The sequence below is a fragment of the Hipposideros armiger genome, unplaced genomic scaffold (genome assembly GCF_001890085.2).
Source record: "Hipposideros armiger isolate ML-2016 unplaced genomic scaffold, ASM189008v1 scaffold_255, whole genome shotgun sequence".
Classification (NCBI taxonomy): domain Eukaryota; kingdom Metazoa; phylum Chordata; class Mammalia; order Chiroptera; family Hipposideridae; genus Hipposideros; species Hipposideros armiger.
This window is the reverse complement of record NW_017731605.1, coordinates 136,366-157,567: the sequence shown is the minus strand read 5'-3', so window position 1 is coordinate 157,567 and position 21,202 is coordinate 136,366. Positions and strand designations below refer to the sequence as shown.

The 21,202-nt window shown below is 36.3% G+C and overlaps 1 protein-coding gene across 1 annotated transcript in view; it reads left to right on the top strand.

Moving 5' to 3' along the window:
- PSMA8 (proteasome 20S subunit alpha 8) overlaps window positions 1-20,800 on the top strand; it is a 38,605-nt gene extending 17,805 nt beyond the window's left edge. The window contains exons 3-7 of the mRNA XM_019656150.1: window positions 4,282-4,406; window positions 7,280-7,402; window positions 17,863-17,982; window positions 18,101-18,163; window positions 20,319-20,800. Coding sequence (XP_019511695.1) covers window positions 4,282-4,406; window positions 7,280-7,402; window positions 17,863-17,982; window positions 18,101-18,163; window positions 20,319-20,411 — 524 coding nt within the window. The 3' untranslated portion in view covers window positions 20,412-20,800. The remainder of the gene's footprint in view (window positions 1-4,281; window positions 4,407-7,279; window positions 7,403-17,862; window positions 17,983-18,100; window positions 18,164-20,318) is intronic.
- The last annotated feature ends 402 nt before the right edge of the window (window positions 20,801-21,202 follow it).

Below are 21,202 nucleotides of genomic sequence, written 5' to 3'. Positions count from 1 at the left end.
GGAAACAACGAAAGTGTTCTTTGATAGATGACTGGATAAGGAAGATGTGGTACATATAGACAATGGAATATTACTCAGCCATAAGAAAAGATGAAATACTGCCATTTGTGACAACATAGATAGATCTCAAGATTATCATGCTAAGCAAAATAAGTAAAAAATAAAAAGTCAAGAACATTATTACTTCACTCTTATTTGGCATATACAACTGAAAGCAAGAAACGAACAAGACAAAGAAACAAACAAAAAATAATAGACAACAGTTTAATGGTTACCAGAGGGTAAGGGGGTGGGGGGGAGGTGGGGTGGTAGAGGAGGGTAAAGGGGTCAAATATCTAGTGATGGAAGGAGAACTGACTCTGGGTGGTGAACACACAATGTGATATATAGATGATGTATTATAGAAATGTACACTTGAAGCCTATGTAATTTTGCTAACGAATATCACCCCAATAAATTTAAAATAAAAAGGGGACACTACTAGTGATTTTACAGAAATAAAAAGGATTATGAGAGTACTATGAACAGTCATACACCAACAAATGAGATAACCTAGAAGAAATGGACAAATTACTTGAAGTTACTCAAGAAAAAATAGAAAATCTCAACAGATCTGTAAAAAGTAAAGAGTGAATCAATAATCAGAAACCTCTCAATAAGGAAAATGCCCAAGACCAGATGTTTTCACTGGTGAGTTCTACCAAACATTTAAAGAAGAATTAATACCAATCCTTCTCAAATGCTTCCAAAAAATTGAAGAGGAAGGAACACTTCCAAACTTATTCTATGAAGTCAGTATTACTTTAATACCAAAACTAGACAAAGACACTACAAGAAAAGATAACTACAGTCCAATAAATATCGATGAAAAAATCCTAACAAAATACTAGCAAACCAAATTCAGCAGTATTAAAGGGATTATAGACTATGACTAAGGAATTTTATTCCCAGAGTGCAAGGGTAGTTCAAAATATTAAAGTCAATCACTGTAATATACCTCATTACCAGAATGAAGGGAAAAACTACATGATCATCTCAATTGATGTAGAAAAATAATTTGACAAAATTCAACACCATCTTAATACAAAAACATTCAACAGACTAGGCGTAGAAGAAAACTACCTCAACATGATAAATGTCATATATGAAAGTCCCACAGTAAACATCATAGTCAATGATGAAAAACTGAACGCTTTTCCTCTAAGATTAGGAATAAATCAAGAATGTCCACTTTGGGGCTTGCCGAGTGGCATGTTGGTTAAGAGCTGGCTTGGGATGCCAGCTCTGAGCAGCAGGACCCCAGTTTTTGGATCCCACATGAGGACCAGTGACACTGCCCTCTACAGCTAAGATGGTGAACAACAGCTTGATCTGGAGCTGGGCTGCCATGAGTCGCCAGCGATGGCATAGGCTGCAGCCCTTGCTGCAGTGGGTTGTCATGGGCTACCATGACTGGCAGGCAGCCAGCGTTAGCTGCCGGCAGCCAGCCTGAGCTGCCAAGAGCCGCTGTGAGCGGCCGTCCAGACCTGGCGACCAATCTGCCTCATTCTGGAAGAGTGCAATGATCACAATACCAACATAGGCCAGTGAAGTGACGTCCTCCACAACTAGACTGAAGAACAAAAGGACAGCAACTTGAATGTCCACTTTGAATACATGCTAAGTGAAATACAGTCACAATAGGACAGTTACTATATGAGATACCTAGGGTAGTCAGAGTCATAGAGGCAGGAAAAAATGGTTGTTGCAAGGGGTGCTATTGGGGTTAGAGGAAACGGGAAGTTATTGTTTTATGTATTCAAAGTTTCAGTTTGGTAAAATAAAAAAGTCCTACAGATGGATGGTGATGATTGTCCAGCAGTGTAAATGTACTTATTTCCACTGCCCTGTACACTTAAAATGATAAATTTTATGTTACATATACTTTACTACAATAACATTTTTTTAAAGGAGTCATCTTAATATAAATGATGGAATGCTGTAACTTCTGAAACACATACCTTTCTGACTTTAATATAAAAATAATTTGAACATGTATATAACTTTAGCAGAGTAAAAGATTTACTAATATTCTCCTTACATATTAATTTATTTTTGAAATTGGAAAATACCTAAATGTCTATTATTGGGGAATTGGTATAATAAATCATGGTATATCCATACAATTGTTTAAAAGCACAGGCTCTGGAATCATAACAACTGGGTTCTAAGACAGACTCCATTATCCACTATACCTGTGACTGGGCAACTCCTTCCTTCAGTTTAGTCATCTGTAACATGTGGTTAATGATAGTATCTACCTTACTGATTGCTACAAGGATTAATTGGGTTAATACATAAGAAGCCTTTAGAACAATGTCTGGCATATGTAAGTGTTTAACAAATGTTACTATTACCACTAACTATTCTTACTACTACATCATCATCATCATCATCATATTATTATTATTTAGCCACAGTTAAAAAAGGCGGTAGTAGGATCTGTATGTATTGACATGGGTAAGTATCCATAATATACATTAAAAATAAGTTACAAAAGAATATGTATAATAACAGTTCTGTTTACATATTGTGGAATTGTATGATATCTCTTATTGCTACTCTGATGGAATATTTTACAGTGAGCACATATCAGAAAGAAACACAATTATATTTTGAAAAAACAGATTCTTTTGTCGATGTTGTTATATTGCGCTTTTAACATTTGGAAAACAGCCCTTAGGAAAAAAACAAAGACTTTGAAAAAAATAATTGTTTCATGTAGCATGTGGAATTCTGTTTAATAGTAGAAATTTTACATTATGATAGCATTTTCAAGGTAAAGTTGTGGTATAAATTTAAAAGCACTAGACTGAGAACTCATTTCCTTAATTGCTTGTTTATAAACAAAATGAAATTGAAATTTTCAATGCTCTTTAAATAGAATTTGTTCTCTTTTTCCTACTCATTTAGTTTTGATTAGTATAATTGCTACTTAGGTTAAAAATAGATACATGCACAGAACTATGCTACTCATGTAATTTGGCAAATTTATCACTAATTTTTTTGTTTGAATCAGGTATGCTACTACTTTGTAAGTATGATACTTTTATATTTCTGCAGTTTTGGATCATACTACATTATAAAGGGGAAATGCTTAGAAATCTTTCTGGTAAAATTTTCTAATTGAGTGAAGCTTTTAATTCACAGAAAAGGCTAAATTAATCTCCTCCCATTTTTTTCTCTCAGCTAACATTTGCTGAGAAGAGAATCAGTTGCTCTTCCTTTAACTAGCTAATTGTGATTCCCACCCTACCCAAGAGCGTTAAGGTGGGATATTCTAACAGGTTCTTCATTGTTGATTACTATTAACCATCTTCAAGGACTGGCAATTCTTCCAGGTTTGTAGAAACATGAATTTAAATGACCTGGAAGGGGAACAAGAGTTTGTGACTGTGAAAGACTGATGGTTATATGAGAAATAGCTGTTTCAGAGACTTCATGAATGAATTTTTTGGGCAACGTGGTATTTAGAGGGTGAGGAAAGAAACAAAACGTCAATGGGAAGGTCAAATACCAAAGAAGTCTTTAATAGAAATGTTTTTTTAATAGAAACACATTTATATCCTTATTGAAGGTTGGGAATTAATTACATGATGTTTTGGTATGACAAAAGTAAGAGTGTTTTCTTTTTCTGTTTTAACATTCTTAATTTTCAAACCTGTAATCCTAGACAAAAGCTGAGAAGTGATGTTACACTTACATTCAATGAAATTTGAATTCAATAAATATGTGTTTGATAATGAAGCAATAGTCATTGTTTTCATAAGAAATCCAACTTCATGGTTTTGGCAATAAAAATATTGGTTTTTGAACCAGGATAGACCATCAACCTTTGAACAGTCTGCCGTTAATATCTTCTCCAAAAAAGTTTTAAAAATAATGACTACAGAGATTTTAAAAACATACTTAATAAAACCTAATAACCAGCTCAGCTACTGTGAATTAAACCATTTTAATCTTTGGGAAATAATTTACTTAACATTAATGTTTAACCATTATTCTTTAAAGCCATTAAAAAAAAAAAGAAAGAAGAATGCATCAAATTAAGTCCTGAAGGAAATAAATCAGAATGTCGGGTAACTCGTACTCTGTTTTACAAATTTTTTACAATGGACATACATTGAGAAAAACAAAGGACACTATAAGAAGTATTTTATGGTAGCTAAAGCCCTTTTGACAAGGAAAAAAGTCATTCTTTTGTAGTTATTCTGATAAGTTATGTATCAACTACTTTTACAGGACTGACTGCTGATGCTCGAGTAGTGATAAACAGAGCCCGCGTGGAGTGCCAGAGTCATAAGCTTACAGTTGAGGACCCAGTCACTGTAGAATATATAACTCGCTTCATAGCAACCTTAAAGCAGGTAAGCCAATATTCCAACAGATTTCTTCAAGTTTTCTCTTTTATCATTATAAGTCCAATCATAGAAATACCACAGTCATTTCAATCATTTAATCTACTAAGTCTACTAAATTCCTTATTCTTTCTCACATTTACTTCATACTCATACTCTTACTCCAGTTGTAATGATTGATTTGATCACTAGGAATCTCAATCAGTATCAGTTCTGGAAATTATATTAAAATTTAAAAGAGCAATAAATCTAATCTTTTAAGGGGATTTCTTCACTTCTGGAGATAGAGTAATGAGAACCATTTTTTAGTTTACTAAAGCAATACCCATGATTCTTTTACCTACAAACCTAAACACAACTGAATTGGTTTAGATGTGACTTCTGAATCCATGAGTAGATACATGGTTTAACATTAAGTATAAGCATGGTGTATACAAGTAATTTTTCACTTATTTTCATGGTTTTTATATATGTCTACATAGTCCTTATTCTTACTAACTATATAGAGGCATACCTCATTTTATTGCACCTGGCTTTATTGCACTTCACAGATGTTTTATTTACTACAAATTGAAATCAAGACTCTCCACCAGCAAAAAGATTATGACTCACTTTATTGCAATACTCTATTGTGGTGGTCTGGAACCCAACTGCAATATCTCTGACGTATGCCTGTTATACTGTTTCTGGTTGCTATCTGGTAATTATTTAGGTTGTTTCCAGTTTCTTTTGTTTTCTCACTCTGGAGCACTCTCGCTTATGCTTACTGGCCCTCAATTTGCTACTTTGATAATATTATCTTTGCCCCAGCTCTTATTTTTCTTTTTTGAATTATATTGTTAAGTTAATTTTCAGTATGGGATTGCTAGATTTGAGATTATAATTGGTTTTAAGACTCTTGTTATATGTAGCTAAATTACTTTCTAAAAAGATTGAACCAATTTTTATTGTGCAACCAACAATGCATAAATGTATCCCTGAAGGATCAGCAGCATTGGGTTTTTCATTTCTCTTTTATTTAGCAAATAAGTATAACATAGTGCTGTATAGTTGTTTTAATTTCTATTTTATAATTAGTGAAGTCGATTTTTTCCCACATGTTGGTTTGTTATTTTCATTTCTCCTAGCATAAACTATTTTTCCTTTTGACAGCCACTCTAGCGGTTAAGAATGTGCCCCCAGGAGCCAGGGGTTTGAATGCTGGCTTTGCTACTTCCTAGTTAGTGTTTTGGCCAAACTATTTAGCCTGTTTTGCCTCAATTTTCTTACTTATAAAGTGAGCATTACAGTAATACCTATTTTGTTGAGTTGGATTAAATGATATGATACATTTGAAATATTTAGGACACTTTCTGGCATGGATTTTTGCCATTTGTCCATGTAGAGATTTTTTTATAGACTGTATACTTGAGATAATGAAGTTTTAAATTACATACTTATTAAAAATTGCTCTATTTTAAAATTTTAATTAATGTTGCAGGGAAGTCCCACATTTTTATGTTGTTCTACATTTCTTCATTTGCTTTGATTTTCCCAGAGGCTCTAAAGGTATACACCAAAAAGAAAGGTGTAATACATTGTGTGTACAAGGTTCTCAATTGTGGTTTTTAGTTTTTCTTCTAGAAATATAAATGTTATGCATAGCACATTTATAGAAATATACATTTCAAACCTAAACAGTGAAGTTGCCACTGGGGAGGAGGGTACCTGGTTCTGTGATGAAAAAGAGATATGCTTTAGATATACCTTTGTAACTTCTAAATTATTTTAACCCTGTGTATGTATTACTTTTTCATTTAAAAAGTGGTTGGTTAAGCAAATAAAGTAAAATGGTCTCTCCTCAAAGGTATTTACAAAGCATCTACTTCATATTTTGGTATAATATAGGAACATTATGATATACAAAGAAATTAAGACATAAATCCTATTTTTTTAAGCGTTTATTTATGTTTGTGTAGCCCGGTTATTGGCATTCATAATTTGAAGCGGCTTATAAAAATACATATATAATAAAGTGTAAAAACAAAACAATAGGATACATAGACAAGTCCAGGAAGAAAGCTAGTACAACATAAAGCTATTTCAAGCCATATAATTACATACAGTTTCTAAAGCTGCCTACAAATGTGGTGTTGAGGTTTCTGTCAGGATTGCCTCTTTGCACAACTCCTAGAGGTACCAGTCTCAGAATTAGTTGAATTCCACTCCCTGGAGCACAAATCCAGGAAGTTCCTGGCAATGAAATAAAAAGAAATACAATTGGTTTTCAGTGCCCTGTTGTCTGTGAGGAAAAATCTTGCTTTTTCTTCAAGAGAAACAAAGGTTTCCTTGTTTTGGACCTGACAGAAATGTCTTAGTTGGATTTTATGTAGAGATAACTTAGTATATAGTGAACAGGATATACTTGATAATAATAGTATCAAGTAAGAATACTTGATAATAATAGTAACAATTGCAGTGTCTCCCAAAGTAAACCAAGGAGTGCTTTCAAAGCAGAGCTTGCTGAAGTCAGCTTTCCTGGGAACCAAAATGGTGTGACATACACAGTTCTCTGCTGTATTAAAAAGATTGCAATCTAGTTATGTTACCAAAATGTACATAAAGCAACAAGAAAACAGTTTTAAGACCATATATAAGCAAATTTATTATTTTATTTTATAGACTGTGTACATTAATTCCTTAAAAATTTCATCATGGATTTGAGGTTAGTCCAGAGAGTCAGGAAGAGGATCTTAAAGCTATACAGAATAAGAATCAATAAAGAAGATTATTTTGGCAAGAATACTTTATTTAATATTAGAAATTGTTGCTTGATAAGTAATAGTGTTATCCTTTTTGTGGCCTTACACAGAAAGTAGTTACGAAAACATTTTATTTTTCAGAAATACACTCAAAGCAATGGGCGAAGACCTTTTGGTATTTCTGCCTTAATTGTAGGTTTTGATGATGATGGTATCCCAAGGTTATATCAGACTGATCCCTCTGGTACTTATCATGCTTGGAAGGTGAGTCATGAATTTTTAAATATTTTATAATAAAAAAAGTTAAATAAATGTATTTACTATAAATGCTTTTATTGCTTTCAAGGACATTACAAAAAATTATGTTACATTACAATATTGATGGTGGTAGAAACTTTATGAAACCATTTAGCTGGTCAGCAATCGTGATGGTTTTTGATGGATAGAGAAACACTGGTTTATTGATCACAGGGTCTTTTCCTTACAATTGGAAATATGGGACAAACCTAAGTGTGTATAAATGGCCAAGTAAGAGAGATATTTTGTTCCTATTTGTTGTTCATTCTTCCAAATTAGTACTGCATCATATAGATGCTTACTTTGAGTAGAAGTATATAAGCTTTTAAACCCTATACTGAAATCTTTAATACAGTCATTATTTTAGCAGAGTCAGAGCACCCCCAACTAAGAATTTATTCTTAAGTGTCAGTACACTGTAATTATCTCCACGTAATTCCTGGGATATAGTGTGTTTTTTGGATAAGTTGTTATTCTTGTTTCAGTATCCAACTATTATACTAACTTGGTTTAACAGTGAACTCAAATCTAACACAAAAGTCTAGGACCTAGTGAAGCTGGGGGCAGTTTCCAGAAGTGAATTTTTATATATATTCTCATATACTTGAATAACAGTAAGACTACACATCCGAATCTAACATAAATGATTTTGATTTTTTATTAAAAGTTTAAATACTTAGGCTTTAAAATAATTTTATGAAGAGTTTATCTTACTATTATTAAAAGCCAAACAAATTAATTGGAAAATACTGCCTTGATCTTTATTAAGTAAAGGATTTGATTTGAGCTGACCATACTCATAAGATACTGTTTTATGAACCAATTAACCAAGCCAGTAAAACAGTGGATTATATTCTTACCACAGAGATCTGAATACTTGTGTTAGCTGCACATCTTCTTTTAAACTATCTGGATAATCTTAATTTGTAATCACAAGCTATGAATTTACCTGCTGCAAATACCAGACTTTTTCTGCCAGTTAGAAATCTTTTATTGTGTATGTACTAGATTTCTTGTGCCTCCAAATATATACCCTAAACAAACAAACAAAAATTATTACACTCTTTCTCTAAATATTTTGAAGTCTGCCATCTTCTGATTGCATTTATCATTACATCATTACCCTTCATTTCAATTTTACAACACAATTTCCAAGTTTACATAAATTTCCATTTTAATTTGGTTTTAATTTGCTTTGTAGGGTCACACAGAGAAGCGTTTTTTATTTCAAAGTCAATTAGTTATGAAAATTATGGAATTTTTAAATTGTCGGGGATTTCATTTATCATCTAGGTCTGAAACTATGCACTCTGCTGTGGTGTCTTAAGGCCATGTAGTGGAAGTAGGGCACGCACACATACACCCCATTATCAATATTTTTTTAAAGATTTTTTATTGGGGAGTTGGGGGATGGGAACAGCACTGGGGAATTGGGGGAAGGGGAACAGACAAGTTGCTGTCGTCTTGTTCTTCAGTCTAGTTGTGGAGGACGTTGCTTCATTAGCCCAAGTTGGCACCATCATTGCGCTCTTCCTGGGCGAGGCAGATCAGTCGCCGGCTTCTGGACGGCCGCTCACTGCGGCTGCTGGCCGTTCACGCTGGCTGCTGGCTACACACAGTAGCCCATGGCAACCCACTGCCACAGGGGCTGCAGCCTACGCCGTCGCTGGTGACTCAGGGCAGCCCAGCTCCAGGTTGAGCTGTTGTTCAGCATCTTAGCTGTGGAGGGCAGTGTCACTGGCCCTCATATGTGGGATCTGAACCAGGGCCCTCTGGCGTCCCAAGCCAGTTCTTAACCATCGCGCCACTCGGCTGGCCCCATTATCATTATTTTATTAATTTTACATAATGCACTCCTTTGTAAGATTTTGGTTGAAGGAAATATTATAAAGCTTTAAAAAAATTGCCTATGAGTATAATAAAAAACATTTAGAAACTTTTTAATTTTACATATGTGGTGAGACTCAAGAGTTATATGATTTTTTTTTAATTTTTTATGTTCATACCTCTAGTTAACAGTAAAGCTGGAATTAGAACTCAGGGTCTTCTGCCTATTAGTCGAATGTTCTTTCCACTACCTCCCTTAGGTATGGTTCTCTATTAGTGTTATATAAATTCTGATATCCAGTCTTGAAAGGTAGAATAAAATCTCTGGTTTTGTTTCTGTTTTGGGGGAGACTGTAGCACTTTAACCATGAAATAGTTTTTCTTCTTTTTGGTTTGTTTCTGTGTTTTATTTTTTTTTCTCTGACCAACTATGTCAAGTAGCCTGCTAAAATGGCACAATGGGCTATTGAGGACACAGCTGTGGTACCATGTGGTGACAGTACTTTGCAGTGCTAGGTTATAGTCTTACAAGATGTAGATAGAGAACTTGTGGAATGGAAAGTAGAAATAGGAAGTTAAAAATAAAACCTGTGGCCACATGACCTGTTGCAGAAATGATAATAGAATAGCTGATACCAGCACTTTGGTTTGTTGGGATTCTTTAACTGGCACATGACACAAACATTTTTTTTTTCTAAGATTCTGGGCCATTAGTGATCCTGCTGTAATGGATTAATAGTGTCTTCCATTAAGTTTTTTCCTCTTCACATGAGAATACTAAGAGAGACCTATAGAAAATCCCTTGAGTTCTAGACATCTCCTCCCTGGTCCCATTGTATAATAGTAACTGTATTTCCCTTGCTAATCAAAATAAATCATACAACCCTACTGGTTCAAGGGTATGAGGAGTTGAAAATGACCAAGTGCCAGTCTCAGCTTCTAGCTTCGTGAAATTATTGTTATATCCCCTGGCAGAACATTGCCTCTTCTCTCTCCCCTCCAGCGCCTTGGGAACTAGGCTAGGATCTTTAAACTAATAAACTAGTGGTGACAAGCAAAAATTTTATTTGTGGGCCATTAGGGGTATTAATGAGACATCTGTCCCTTGAGTCCTAGATTTTTGACTATGGGAGAAATTAGTTACTGCTTCCTGTTTCAGGGCATACACAGGATCTTGTAGTCAGAAACCTAGCCCCATAAGATGTCACCCAGCTGGTGCTATACCTGAGTCTTCAGTAGCCTAGTCCATATTTCTTTCAGGCTAGCTACTTGAGGGTGATAGAAAACATAAGACTAGTGAATCCTGTGGGCATAAGCCTTCTCTCAGTTCCTCACAATCAGTTCCACGGTCACCAGAAATGTTTTGTAGGATGCCATGATGGTTAAAAAAAGCATTCAGCATGTCCACAGATGGTGGGCTGACAGAAACATAGGTATAGGGAAGGGAAATTCATATCCAGAGTAAGATTCTCTTTCAGTGAAGGCATACTGCTACCCCTTCCATGACAGAAGAGTCCAACAAACAGCCTGGCAGGTTGCCTTGTCGTTTGGCAGTATCTGGATCAATTATGATGAAGGGCCGCCCTTTCTGAAATTTTTTTTTTCTTCTTTACACATTTTCACATTGCAGAAAATATTTTTTACTTGGAGTAACAGGCTCTAGGGTTTGGCACATTACAATAACAAAATTATCCTGCTATAAACACCTAGAATGCTAGAATGATCATTAAGATTTTTTTAAATGTATAGCTGAACTCATAAGACAAACAGAAAATCCCAAGGGGCCAGAAATAAAGAAGGAATTGAGTACCAGAGCAGTAAGCTTGTGAGTTGATATCTTTGCACAAAGGTATATTATAGTGCAGGATTCCCAAAGATAATTCATTTCACCATCACAGGTTATGAAATAAAATATATAAACAGTCCATCATTTAACAAATATTCAGTCTATAAATAACTGAATTCCTATTACACAGCAAATACTCTTCTAGGTTCTGGGGATATAGAGGTGAACTCAACAGACTATATACAGGTGGTGTATATATAAGTCCTTTGGGGCCGGGGGTGGCATACAAGGTTAGGAGGATAAAGAGGGACTGGTAAGTAAAGTGGTCAGGGAAAGCACCTTTGAAAAGGTGACATTTGAATAGAGTCCTGAAGAGAATGAAGGAGCAAGCCAGGTAGTTACTTCTCTGGTATTTGAAACAAAGGAAATAATAAGGGCAAAACCCCAAGGCAGCAGTACATTCCATACTTATGAAATATTATATCAAGGAGGCTATTAGAGCTAGATCTCTGTGCAGGAGCATATGACTGTGCTACAGCAAATCAAGATAGTGGTAAGGGGTGAAGTAACAGGCAGGAGGGGTCATGATCTTGTAGGGTCTGAAGGCTGTGGGTAGGACTTGGGTTATTAAATAGGGTGATGTAGAAAGCCTTTTAAGGTTTTTGCATATTAGTGTAATATCTGATTTATATTTTTAAAGTATCTCTCTGGCTGCTGTTTTGAGAATAGATTGTAGGGTAGGGCAGGGTAGAAGCAGGCAAACAGGTTAGGAGGCTGTGTCTAGTAATAATTCAGGCAAGACCTGGTTTAGATCAGGGACATTGGACCAGTGAAAGATGGGGAAGAATCCAGCATAGTCTGTAAAGGAGAACCCAGAGAGCACTGTCCCAGATCCCAAGTGAGAACAGTATTCCTAAAAATGTTGATCAGCTGAGTCAGTGCCACTAATAGGCCTAATAAGAAGAGGACTATGAAATGATTGGATCTGGCAAAATGCAGGTCATTGGTGACTTTGACAAGCAACTTGGATAGAGTGATGGTGATGAGAGCCTGATTGGAGTGGATTTAAAAGAGATTTGGAAGGACAAGAATCATCAAGGCACACTAAGACCAGACCATCAGGTAAAAGATGGCTGGGGAAAAGGATAGTCACATGGTCCCACATATTACTTATTAATCACAAAGGAGAAAAAGTACCTTTTCAGTGGAGAGAACTGGTGGACACCACCATAACCATCAAACTTACCCATTATGTGCCTTCTAATGTGATGTAATGAGAAAGAAATAACATCACTTTTGTGGTATTCTTGCCATTGGATTTAACCTTAATCTGATCAAAAGGGAACTATCAGATAAATCCCGATTGTGGAACATTCTATTGTACATTTTTAAAATGTTCATTGAAAGACAAAATAAAGGGAGACTTTTCTAGTTTAAGGGAGACTAAAAAGACAAATGTAATCCATGGTCTTTGATTACATCCTGGATTGAGGAAAAACAGTCACAAAGGACATTTTGAGAAAAACCAGAGATATTTAATAGTGTATAATAGATAATAGTATTGTATCAGTCTTAAATTTCTTGGGTGTGATAATTACAATGTTATATCCTTCTTTTAAGGGAATACATGGTGAAGTATTTAGGGATGAAATGTTATGTTATCTTCAATTTCAGCATAAAAAAGCATGTACATGTGTGTGTAAGTAAATGGAGAGAGATAAAAGAAATATCTCAAACTCAAAATGTTAACAATTTATGAATCTAGGTAAAAAAAAGTATGTAGTTAATTGTTCATTGTACTCCCAACTTTTATGTGTGAAAATGTTCAAAATAGAAAATTGAGGAAAAGAATAGTAAGGAAGAAAGTGAAGGTAGCTCCTTTAGGGAGCTTACAAAGGGAATAAAAGAAATGTTTTATTTAACAGAAATTGCTGTACCAGAAGTGATGTGTGACACGGAGCATTGTCATGATGGAGGATACTTTACAGCACACTTAATTTTTTAATTTTTTAATTTTTATTTTTTTTAAAGATTTTTTTGGGGAATTGGGGGAGGGGAACAGTGTTGGGGAATCGGGGAAGGGGAACAGCCAAGTTGCTGTCCTTTTGTTCTTCAGTCTAGTTGTGAAGGACGTTGCTTCACTGGCCCATGTTGGTATTGTGATCATTGAGATCTTCCCAGGTCAGGCAGTCACTCGCCGGCCATTGGACGGCCACTCACGCAGCTCACGAAAGCGCACGCCAGCTGCCAGCTAGCCCCACTGCAGCCTACACTGTCGCCGATGACTCACAGCAGCCCAGCTCCAGGTTGAGCAGTTGTTCACCATTTTAGCTGCAGAGGGCGCAGTGTCACTGGCCCTAATGTGGGATCCAAACCGGGGCCCTGCTGCTCAGAGCTAGCATCCCAAGCCAACTCTTAACCAACGTGCCACCCAGCCAGCCCTACAACACACTTTAAAACACACCTTTTCTTAACTGTAGCTCACACGTGACTGATTGCACCGAACAAGTTAAAACTTGTGACACACTGTTACTAAGATTCGATGTGCCTCTCCTCGTATTGAAGATCCCTGCCTTTCCGTTGGATGGCACTCAGCACTGGCATTTACCATATTTTTTTTTATCGCAATGGAAAAGGTTCCGTGTCTTCTGGTACAGCAATTTCTGTCAAATGAAAACATGTCCTCATCCATCTTATTCACTGAACCTGGGATCGTGTGACTTCTGGCTTTTCCCCAAAGTCAAAATGACTCAGGACATCAAGGCAACCACGACTGTGCTACTAAAGACACTCACGAAAGAGGACTTCCAGAACTGCTTCAGAAAGTGGCAAGAATGATGGGATAAGTGTGTTCGAAATGAGGGGGAGTATTTTGAGGGGGATTAATGGCAATGTGTCTTTTAGTGTAATAAACTTTTTAAAATTTAAACATCATATTTCTGATCACACCTCATATCAGTGTGGATTTATTTCTGGGCTCTTTAGTCTGTTCCATTGATCTATGTGTTTTGAGCCAGTACCGCACTGTTTTGATTACTATAACTTTGTAGTTATAGTTTGAAATCAAGGAGAATGAAGTCTCCACCTCCAATTTCATTTACTTCTTCTCTGGTCTGTATTATTTCCTTTCTACTACTGACTTTTGATTTTGTTTGTTCTTTTTCTAGTTCCTTTAGGTATCAGGTTAGATTATTTGTTTTCTTATTTCTTGAGGTAAGCCTCTATGGCTATAAACTTCCTGTGTAGAAAGACTTCTGCTCTGCCCCATAGATATTGTAATGTTTTCATTTTCATTTGTCTCAAGGCATTTTTTTTTATTTCCTCTTTGATTTCTTCACTGACCCACTGGTTGCTTAGTAGCATGTTGTTTAGCCTCCATGTGTATATTTTTTCCAGTACTCTTATAATTGATTTCTAGTTTCATACTATTGTGGTCAGAAAAGATGCTTGATATGATTTCAATCTTGAGACTTGTTTTGTGGCCTAACATGTGATACACCCTGGAGAATGTTCATGTGCACTTGAAAAGAATGTATATTCTACTGTTTTTGCATGCAATGTTCTGTACATGTCTATTAAGTTTATCTAGTCTAACATGTCACTTATGGCCGATGTTTCCTTGTTGATTTTTTCTGGATAATCTATCCATTGATGCAAGTGGGGTATTTAAGTCCTCTACTATTATTGTATTACTGTGAATCTCTCCATTTATGTCTGTTAATATTTTCTATTTATATTTAGCTGCTCCTATGTTGGGAGAATAGAGGTTTACAAGTGTTATATCCTCTTGTTGTATTGATCCGTTTATCATTATGTCATACCCTTGCCTCTTGTTACAATCTTTGTTTAAAGCTTATTTTGTCCAAGTATTGCTATTCCAGCTTTCTTTTCATTTCTGTTTGCAGGAAATATCTTTTTCCATCCTTTCACTTTCAGTCTGTGTGTCTTTAGACCTGAAGTGAGTCTCTTATAGGAAGTGTATGTGTGGATCTTGCCTTGTTTTGTTTTTATCCATTCACCCATGGAGCACTCAGTCCATTTACGTTTAACATAATAAATGATACACATGTACTTATTGCCATTTTGTTTTCAAACTGGCTTTATAGGTGGTTGGTCTACTTCCTTTACTATATGTTTGCCTTTACTAGTGGGATTTCATTTTTCTTTCATATATTTTCTTATTTCTAGCTTTTGCCTTGTCTTTTTTGCTTAAAGAAGTCCCTTTAACATTTCTTGTAATGCTGGTTTAGTGATGATGAACTCATTTAGCTTTTGCTTGTCTGTAACACTCTTTATCTTGCCTCCAATTCTGAATGATAACCTTGCTTGGTAGAGTATTCTTGGTTGTAGGTTTCCCCTTTCATCACATTGAGTGTATTGTGCCATTCTCTTCTGGCTTGCAAAGTTTGTGCTGAAAAATCAGCTGATAGCCTTATATCAGCTTATATCAGGGGGTCCTTTATATGTAACTAGTTGTTTGTCTCTTGCTGCTTTTGAGATTCTCTCTTTATCATTAACTTTTGACATTTTAATTATTACGTGTCTTGGTGTGGGTCTCTTTGGGTTCTTCTTGTTTGGGACTCTCCTTGATTCCCTGGATGTCTGTTTCCTCACCAGGTTAGGGAAGTTTTCAGCCATTATTTCTTCAAATATTTCTGTCTGTTTCTTTCTCTCTTCTCCTTCCAGGAGCCCTATGATGTGAATGTTAGTACACTTGATGTTGTCCCAGAGGTCCCTTATGCTATCCTCATTCTTTTAAATTCTTTTTTCATTTTGCTCTTCCAATGAGGTGATATCCACTATCCTATTTTCCTGATCTCTGATATTTTTCTGCATCATCTGATCTGCTGTTGATTCCCTCCAGTGTATTTTTCATTTCAGTTGTTATATCCTTAAGTTCTGATTGGTTCTTTTTTACTTTGATTGGTTCTTTATCACTTTGTTGAAGTTCTAATTGAGTTAACCCACTGTTCTGCAGAATTTGATGACCATCTTTATAACTATTACTTTGAATTATTTATCCAGTAGACAGCTTACCTCCATTTCATTTAGTTCTTTTTCTGGGCTTTTGTCTTGTTTTTGTGTTTGGAACATATGCTTTTGTCTCCTCATTTTGCCTGTTTGTTTCTATGTATTAGGTAGATCAGCTACGTCTCCTGGTCTTGAAAAAGTAGATTTATGTAGAAGGTGTCCTGTGGGGTTCAGTGGTGCAGTACCCCCTAGTCACCAGAACCAGGTGCTCCAGAGGTTTTCCCTATGTGGACTAGTGTGGCCTCCTCTTGTGGTTGAGCCACAGCTGCCACAGATGCACTGGCAGGCGAGGCTGATCCCTGGCTTGGCTGGCTGTGAGGCCTGGCTACAACTGTTGTGGGTACATTGTTGTGCAGGGCAGCCCCCCTCCCCACAGTGCAACTGGCTGGTGGGTTTGACTGCAACTGCTGCTGGCATACTGGTGTGTAGGATGGGCCTCTGGTGTGGCTGGCTGTGAGTCCCAACCTCAATTGTTGCAGATACATTGCTGTGCACTGGTGCCGAATGAGGCTGCCCACTAGGGGTGGTGAGGCAGGGACTGCCTTGGGGGACCCCAGTAACAGCTGAGGCTACCCACCAGATGAGGCAGGGCAGGACCACTTTGGAAGGGTGCCAGCCAGGGTGGATCCTCAGGGAAATGCCACTGTGTGTTAAACAGTGTTAGCAAGGTTAATGAGTGTCAGAAATGGTGCCTGCTAGTGTCAGATGAGATAGGTGGTAGGAGAGTAAAGAAAGAGGGGGGGGGGAGGACAAGGTACCACCAGAACTTCTGTCCCTAGAGAAACTTAGAATAGATCCCTGTCCCTCCAGCACACACCCTAAAATTAGTTAGTGTATCACCTTCACATATAACCCAGGTGCTTTTCAAATTGCTCCCTTTGCGCTAGGACTTGGAAAGAGCACTACCTTGGTTTCCTACAGCCCTTTGGCTCTCACAGTCCTAAGTTCCTCTGGTTTTCAAAGCCAGATGTTATAAGGCTCCTCTTCCCAGTGGAGGTGCCCCAGGCTGGGGCTCAGACCCATCACTCTTCAGGGGAGGACCTCAAGGTTGTGATATCCCTCCCACTTGTGGGTCACCACACAGAAGTAGCGGGTAGAGAGGGTCCTGACTAGATTGAGTCTCTGCCCCTCCTACCCATCTCAATATGGTGTTTACTTTTTATATCCTTGGTTGTAGAAAACCTGTTCTCTAGTGTTAAGGTCATTCCATGAGGTATCTGTTCTGTATGTAGTTGAATTTTTGGTGTCAATGAGAGGAGGTGAGCGCAAGATTGTTCTTTTCCACCATCTTGAACTGGAAGCCAGGAGCTTTGCTCATGAATGCCAGTTTAGCTGCCGATGAAATGTTTCTTGTGGTTAGTGCACAGTCTCCAGAACAAACGTGTTTCCAGATCGCCATGGCATGTATGTTGGAGTTTTTTTCTGTTCTTTTTTCTTTTTGCACCATATTGCAAATTACACCTCCTTTCCACGTCTTTTAGTAGTCTCAACTTTTTTAATATCTTCTAACTGTCAAGTACTTGGGAGCCATTTAAGCAAAAGAAAGCATTGGCCAGGATAAAGCATTGGTATATTTGAAATCAAGTCATACCATTACTACAAATTATTCTTATGGTAACCAAATGAGCTGCTGAAATTTTTGCTAAGTTTTCAAACCTACCATTTTCATTTAGTAATTATACTAAGAAATACTGGGGCAAACTGTAAACTTTTAAACTTTACTTACTAACCATAAATTCCTTCATACTGAAGTGATATTAATAGTTATCTTCTATTTTTCAAGGCAAATGCAATTGGCCGAAGTGCTAAAACTGTCCGAGAATTTCTAGAAAAGAATTACACAGAAGATGCTATAGCAAATGACAACGAAGCTATCAAATTAGCAATAAGAGCTTTGCTAGAAGTAAGTGATCTAATAAAGCATCTTCAGAAAGGCATGGTGTTTTTCCTCCCCATTCAATTGCTTATTTAAAACACAGAATTTCCTGAAATAATTTTAATACTGTACTTCTTCTAATTAGATTGTCCAGTCTGGCGGAAAAAACATTGAACTTGCTATAATAAGAAGAAACCAACCTTTGAAGGCAAGTCATTAACAAAATAGGAAAAAAAATATGTGTAGTATAAAATATGTTGACATCTGTGAATCTTCATTTTAAGTCTTAAACACCCCTTAGCATCCATTGACAATATGACAACTTCTGTTTTGTTTCTGTAGTCTAATTCATTAATTTGTATGTGCTTATTACAGTTACCTATCCCTAGCCCTTTGTGAAGACCTAGAGGTGCTGAGATCTATATATAGACCTATCCCATTAAGTATAAGTTCTTATACGTAGGAATCCCTACTCCGTCAGTTCAGTATAATAGCATATTCCTTATGTTGATTCATTCCTTGTACCATATAGAGAGCAGTTACTCTTCCTGCATTTTTTAGATCTTCTAAAATCAAGATATGCTTCCAGCTAATGTCATCCAGCTGCCATTTATATAATTGTTGGCCCTCCCAGCTTCTGACATAATGTTATCCTTCATTATATCAAAAAAACCTCCACCCATTCTTGATTGCCTACTGGTTTTTATCTGTTTTCTCCACTTTTCACTTAAAAGTGCCTTGAGCCTCTGTTAAGACTTAAATTTTAATACCTAGTGTGATAAACTTTCCATATTTCTTTGTGGCAATTCTAATGTTGTTATTTGTATATCTTTTATCAGCCATTATGGATTAAAACTGCTGGACCACAAAATAAATTGTTCAGAACACTGTGATAAACTATTCCAAATATTATGAAAGAGGAATCAGGCTAAAGAGCATTTGAAATGTGGTTCACTATTGTTTCTTAGGTAGAATTTTACAGTATAGTTTGCCAACTAGCTCTCTTTAGCTAAAAATGTATAAAAACTCTTAAAGTATGGGAAACTATATGAAAAACGTGCTAAGAAGTGTTATTTTACATGTACCTTTTCTTTTGTTTGAAGGAAAATATGTCAAAGGAAGTAGTATTGAAATCAATGCTGTGTGGTGGGCAGTGTGGTTTTTTGTTTTTGTTTTTTTAGCTGAGCCATCCTGCCACCTATTGGCAAAACAGCAGCAGCTCAGCGTGGGCCAGGCATCGAACCACTGTTGCTCTGAGCTCACACTCTTGAGTGAGCTCTTAACCAACTGAGCCACTTGGCTGGCCCAGCAGTGGGTTTTTTTATTTGAAGGGAGGTTTGTTGTTGTCATTGTTGTTTTGATACCACATTCCCACATTTTATGAGTTAACCAATAGATGGGGACATGAGGATAGGACAGCAGCAAATTTTTAATGAATAAGAGAAATAGGGACAGGGTAGTGTGGTCTTCCCCTACACAACCCCACATAAATAACCAGGATGCAGAGCACAGAGTGTGGAGATTGGAACTGGGTGGAGTTGTCACCACGGCTGCCAATGGTCCAGGGACAGATGTGCCATCAGAGGGACACAGAACCACTGAGGCCACTGTCAGCTCTCCAGCCCCATCACATGCATTTATACACACCCAGAAAGACATACACCCACACATCCCCAGTTATATATTTTTACTTATGAGAGGTAAGATGGTATATGTCCTAGCAGCAAAGTTATACTCTCCTTTCACATGCTATTTCAGAGTTGGCTGTGTGGCGAATAGAGCACATGCTTTAGAGTTGGATAGATCTGGATTAAATTCTGCAGATCTGTGTGTTTAACAGTATGATCTTCAGCAGTTGCTCCCATTTTTTATTTAAATAAAATAACTCTTTTGGCTTTGTACTTAGTGAGGGAGTTGTAAATAAAGCAGTGCGAATCATTTTTTCCCTAACTTTTTTGGCTAGTCTCTGAGCTGATAAAATACACCCTATCAGAGAATCACACAGTGAGATGGGGGTAGGAGAGTTCAGTAATGAGTTATTTGCTCATGAACTGAATAAGCCTTGCATTTAAATGTTTTCAGAGTCATATGCTTATATAGGATATGTAATACAATGTCACATTTTGCCCTGTTTTCTTTTTTAGCACAATGATAGTGGAAATGTCAGAGTTCTGTGTTTGTCCATAATTTTTACAAGTATGTTGCTTTTGAACCTTTTGAAGCTCTTCATTATATACTTGAAGTTATAAAATATAAAGTTATAAATAGAAAGTTATAAGATATAATAGGGTACTTTCATATTGTAAATATTTAGAAATTATTGATAGAGTTGCAATTTGTTTTTAAACTTCTTTTCTTTTCAGATGTTTAGTGCCAAAGAAATTGAGTTACAAGTAACTGCAATAGAAAAGGAAAAGGAAGAAGCAGAGAAGAAAAAATCAAAGAAGGCTGCCTAATTCTTAGTATGAACACTGGGATCTTTTCATGTTTTGCTATACTTCTTGAAATTACTTAGTGAAGTTTTAAAGGAAATAAGTTGATTTGTGGCATTATGTTTTTCAGTTATGTGTTGTTTTGAGAATGCTAGATTTGTGGCTGTCTTCAGTCTATTAAATGGACAAACTGTACATTAATATGAAGATTAAAAAAAAAGATATCAGTAATTGTTGAAATCAGTCATAATTCCACATAAGCCTGAGACTATACTCTATAACTTTTCTTCATATATGAAAATTTAAGAAAAAAGTTTACTTTTTAAAAATTAATAATTTGGCGACATTTGAGTATGACTATCAGGTAGAGAGATACCTATTTGAAACTAAACTGAATGTAATATTGAGTTGCATTTCAAAATGAATGATAAAAACATCCTTGTTCTGGTTGTCAAAATTTTGTCGGTCTTCATTTTAAAATGTCTTATCATATTTATTTTACCTTTTTCACTTTATAAGTTGCAGTATGTCATTTTGTTTATAGAACAGCTTATTAAAGGCCTTCTCCAAATAGGCAGTTTAAGTGTGGTAAGAGCTTATAAGGGCATCTGAACAGGGTGTTATATGAAAATAAGGAAAGAAATGAATACATGTAATTCTTAGTTTCGATTTTTACCTTAAGTATGCACAGTGTGTTAAATTTGTACATGTTCCATCAAATACCTTGAGTGCTTATTACAATCTGCTTGACATTGTGCTAGGCTACTGAGAGGAGCAAAAGAAATATAAAAATGATCCCTGCCCACAGAGAACGT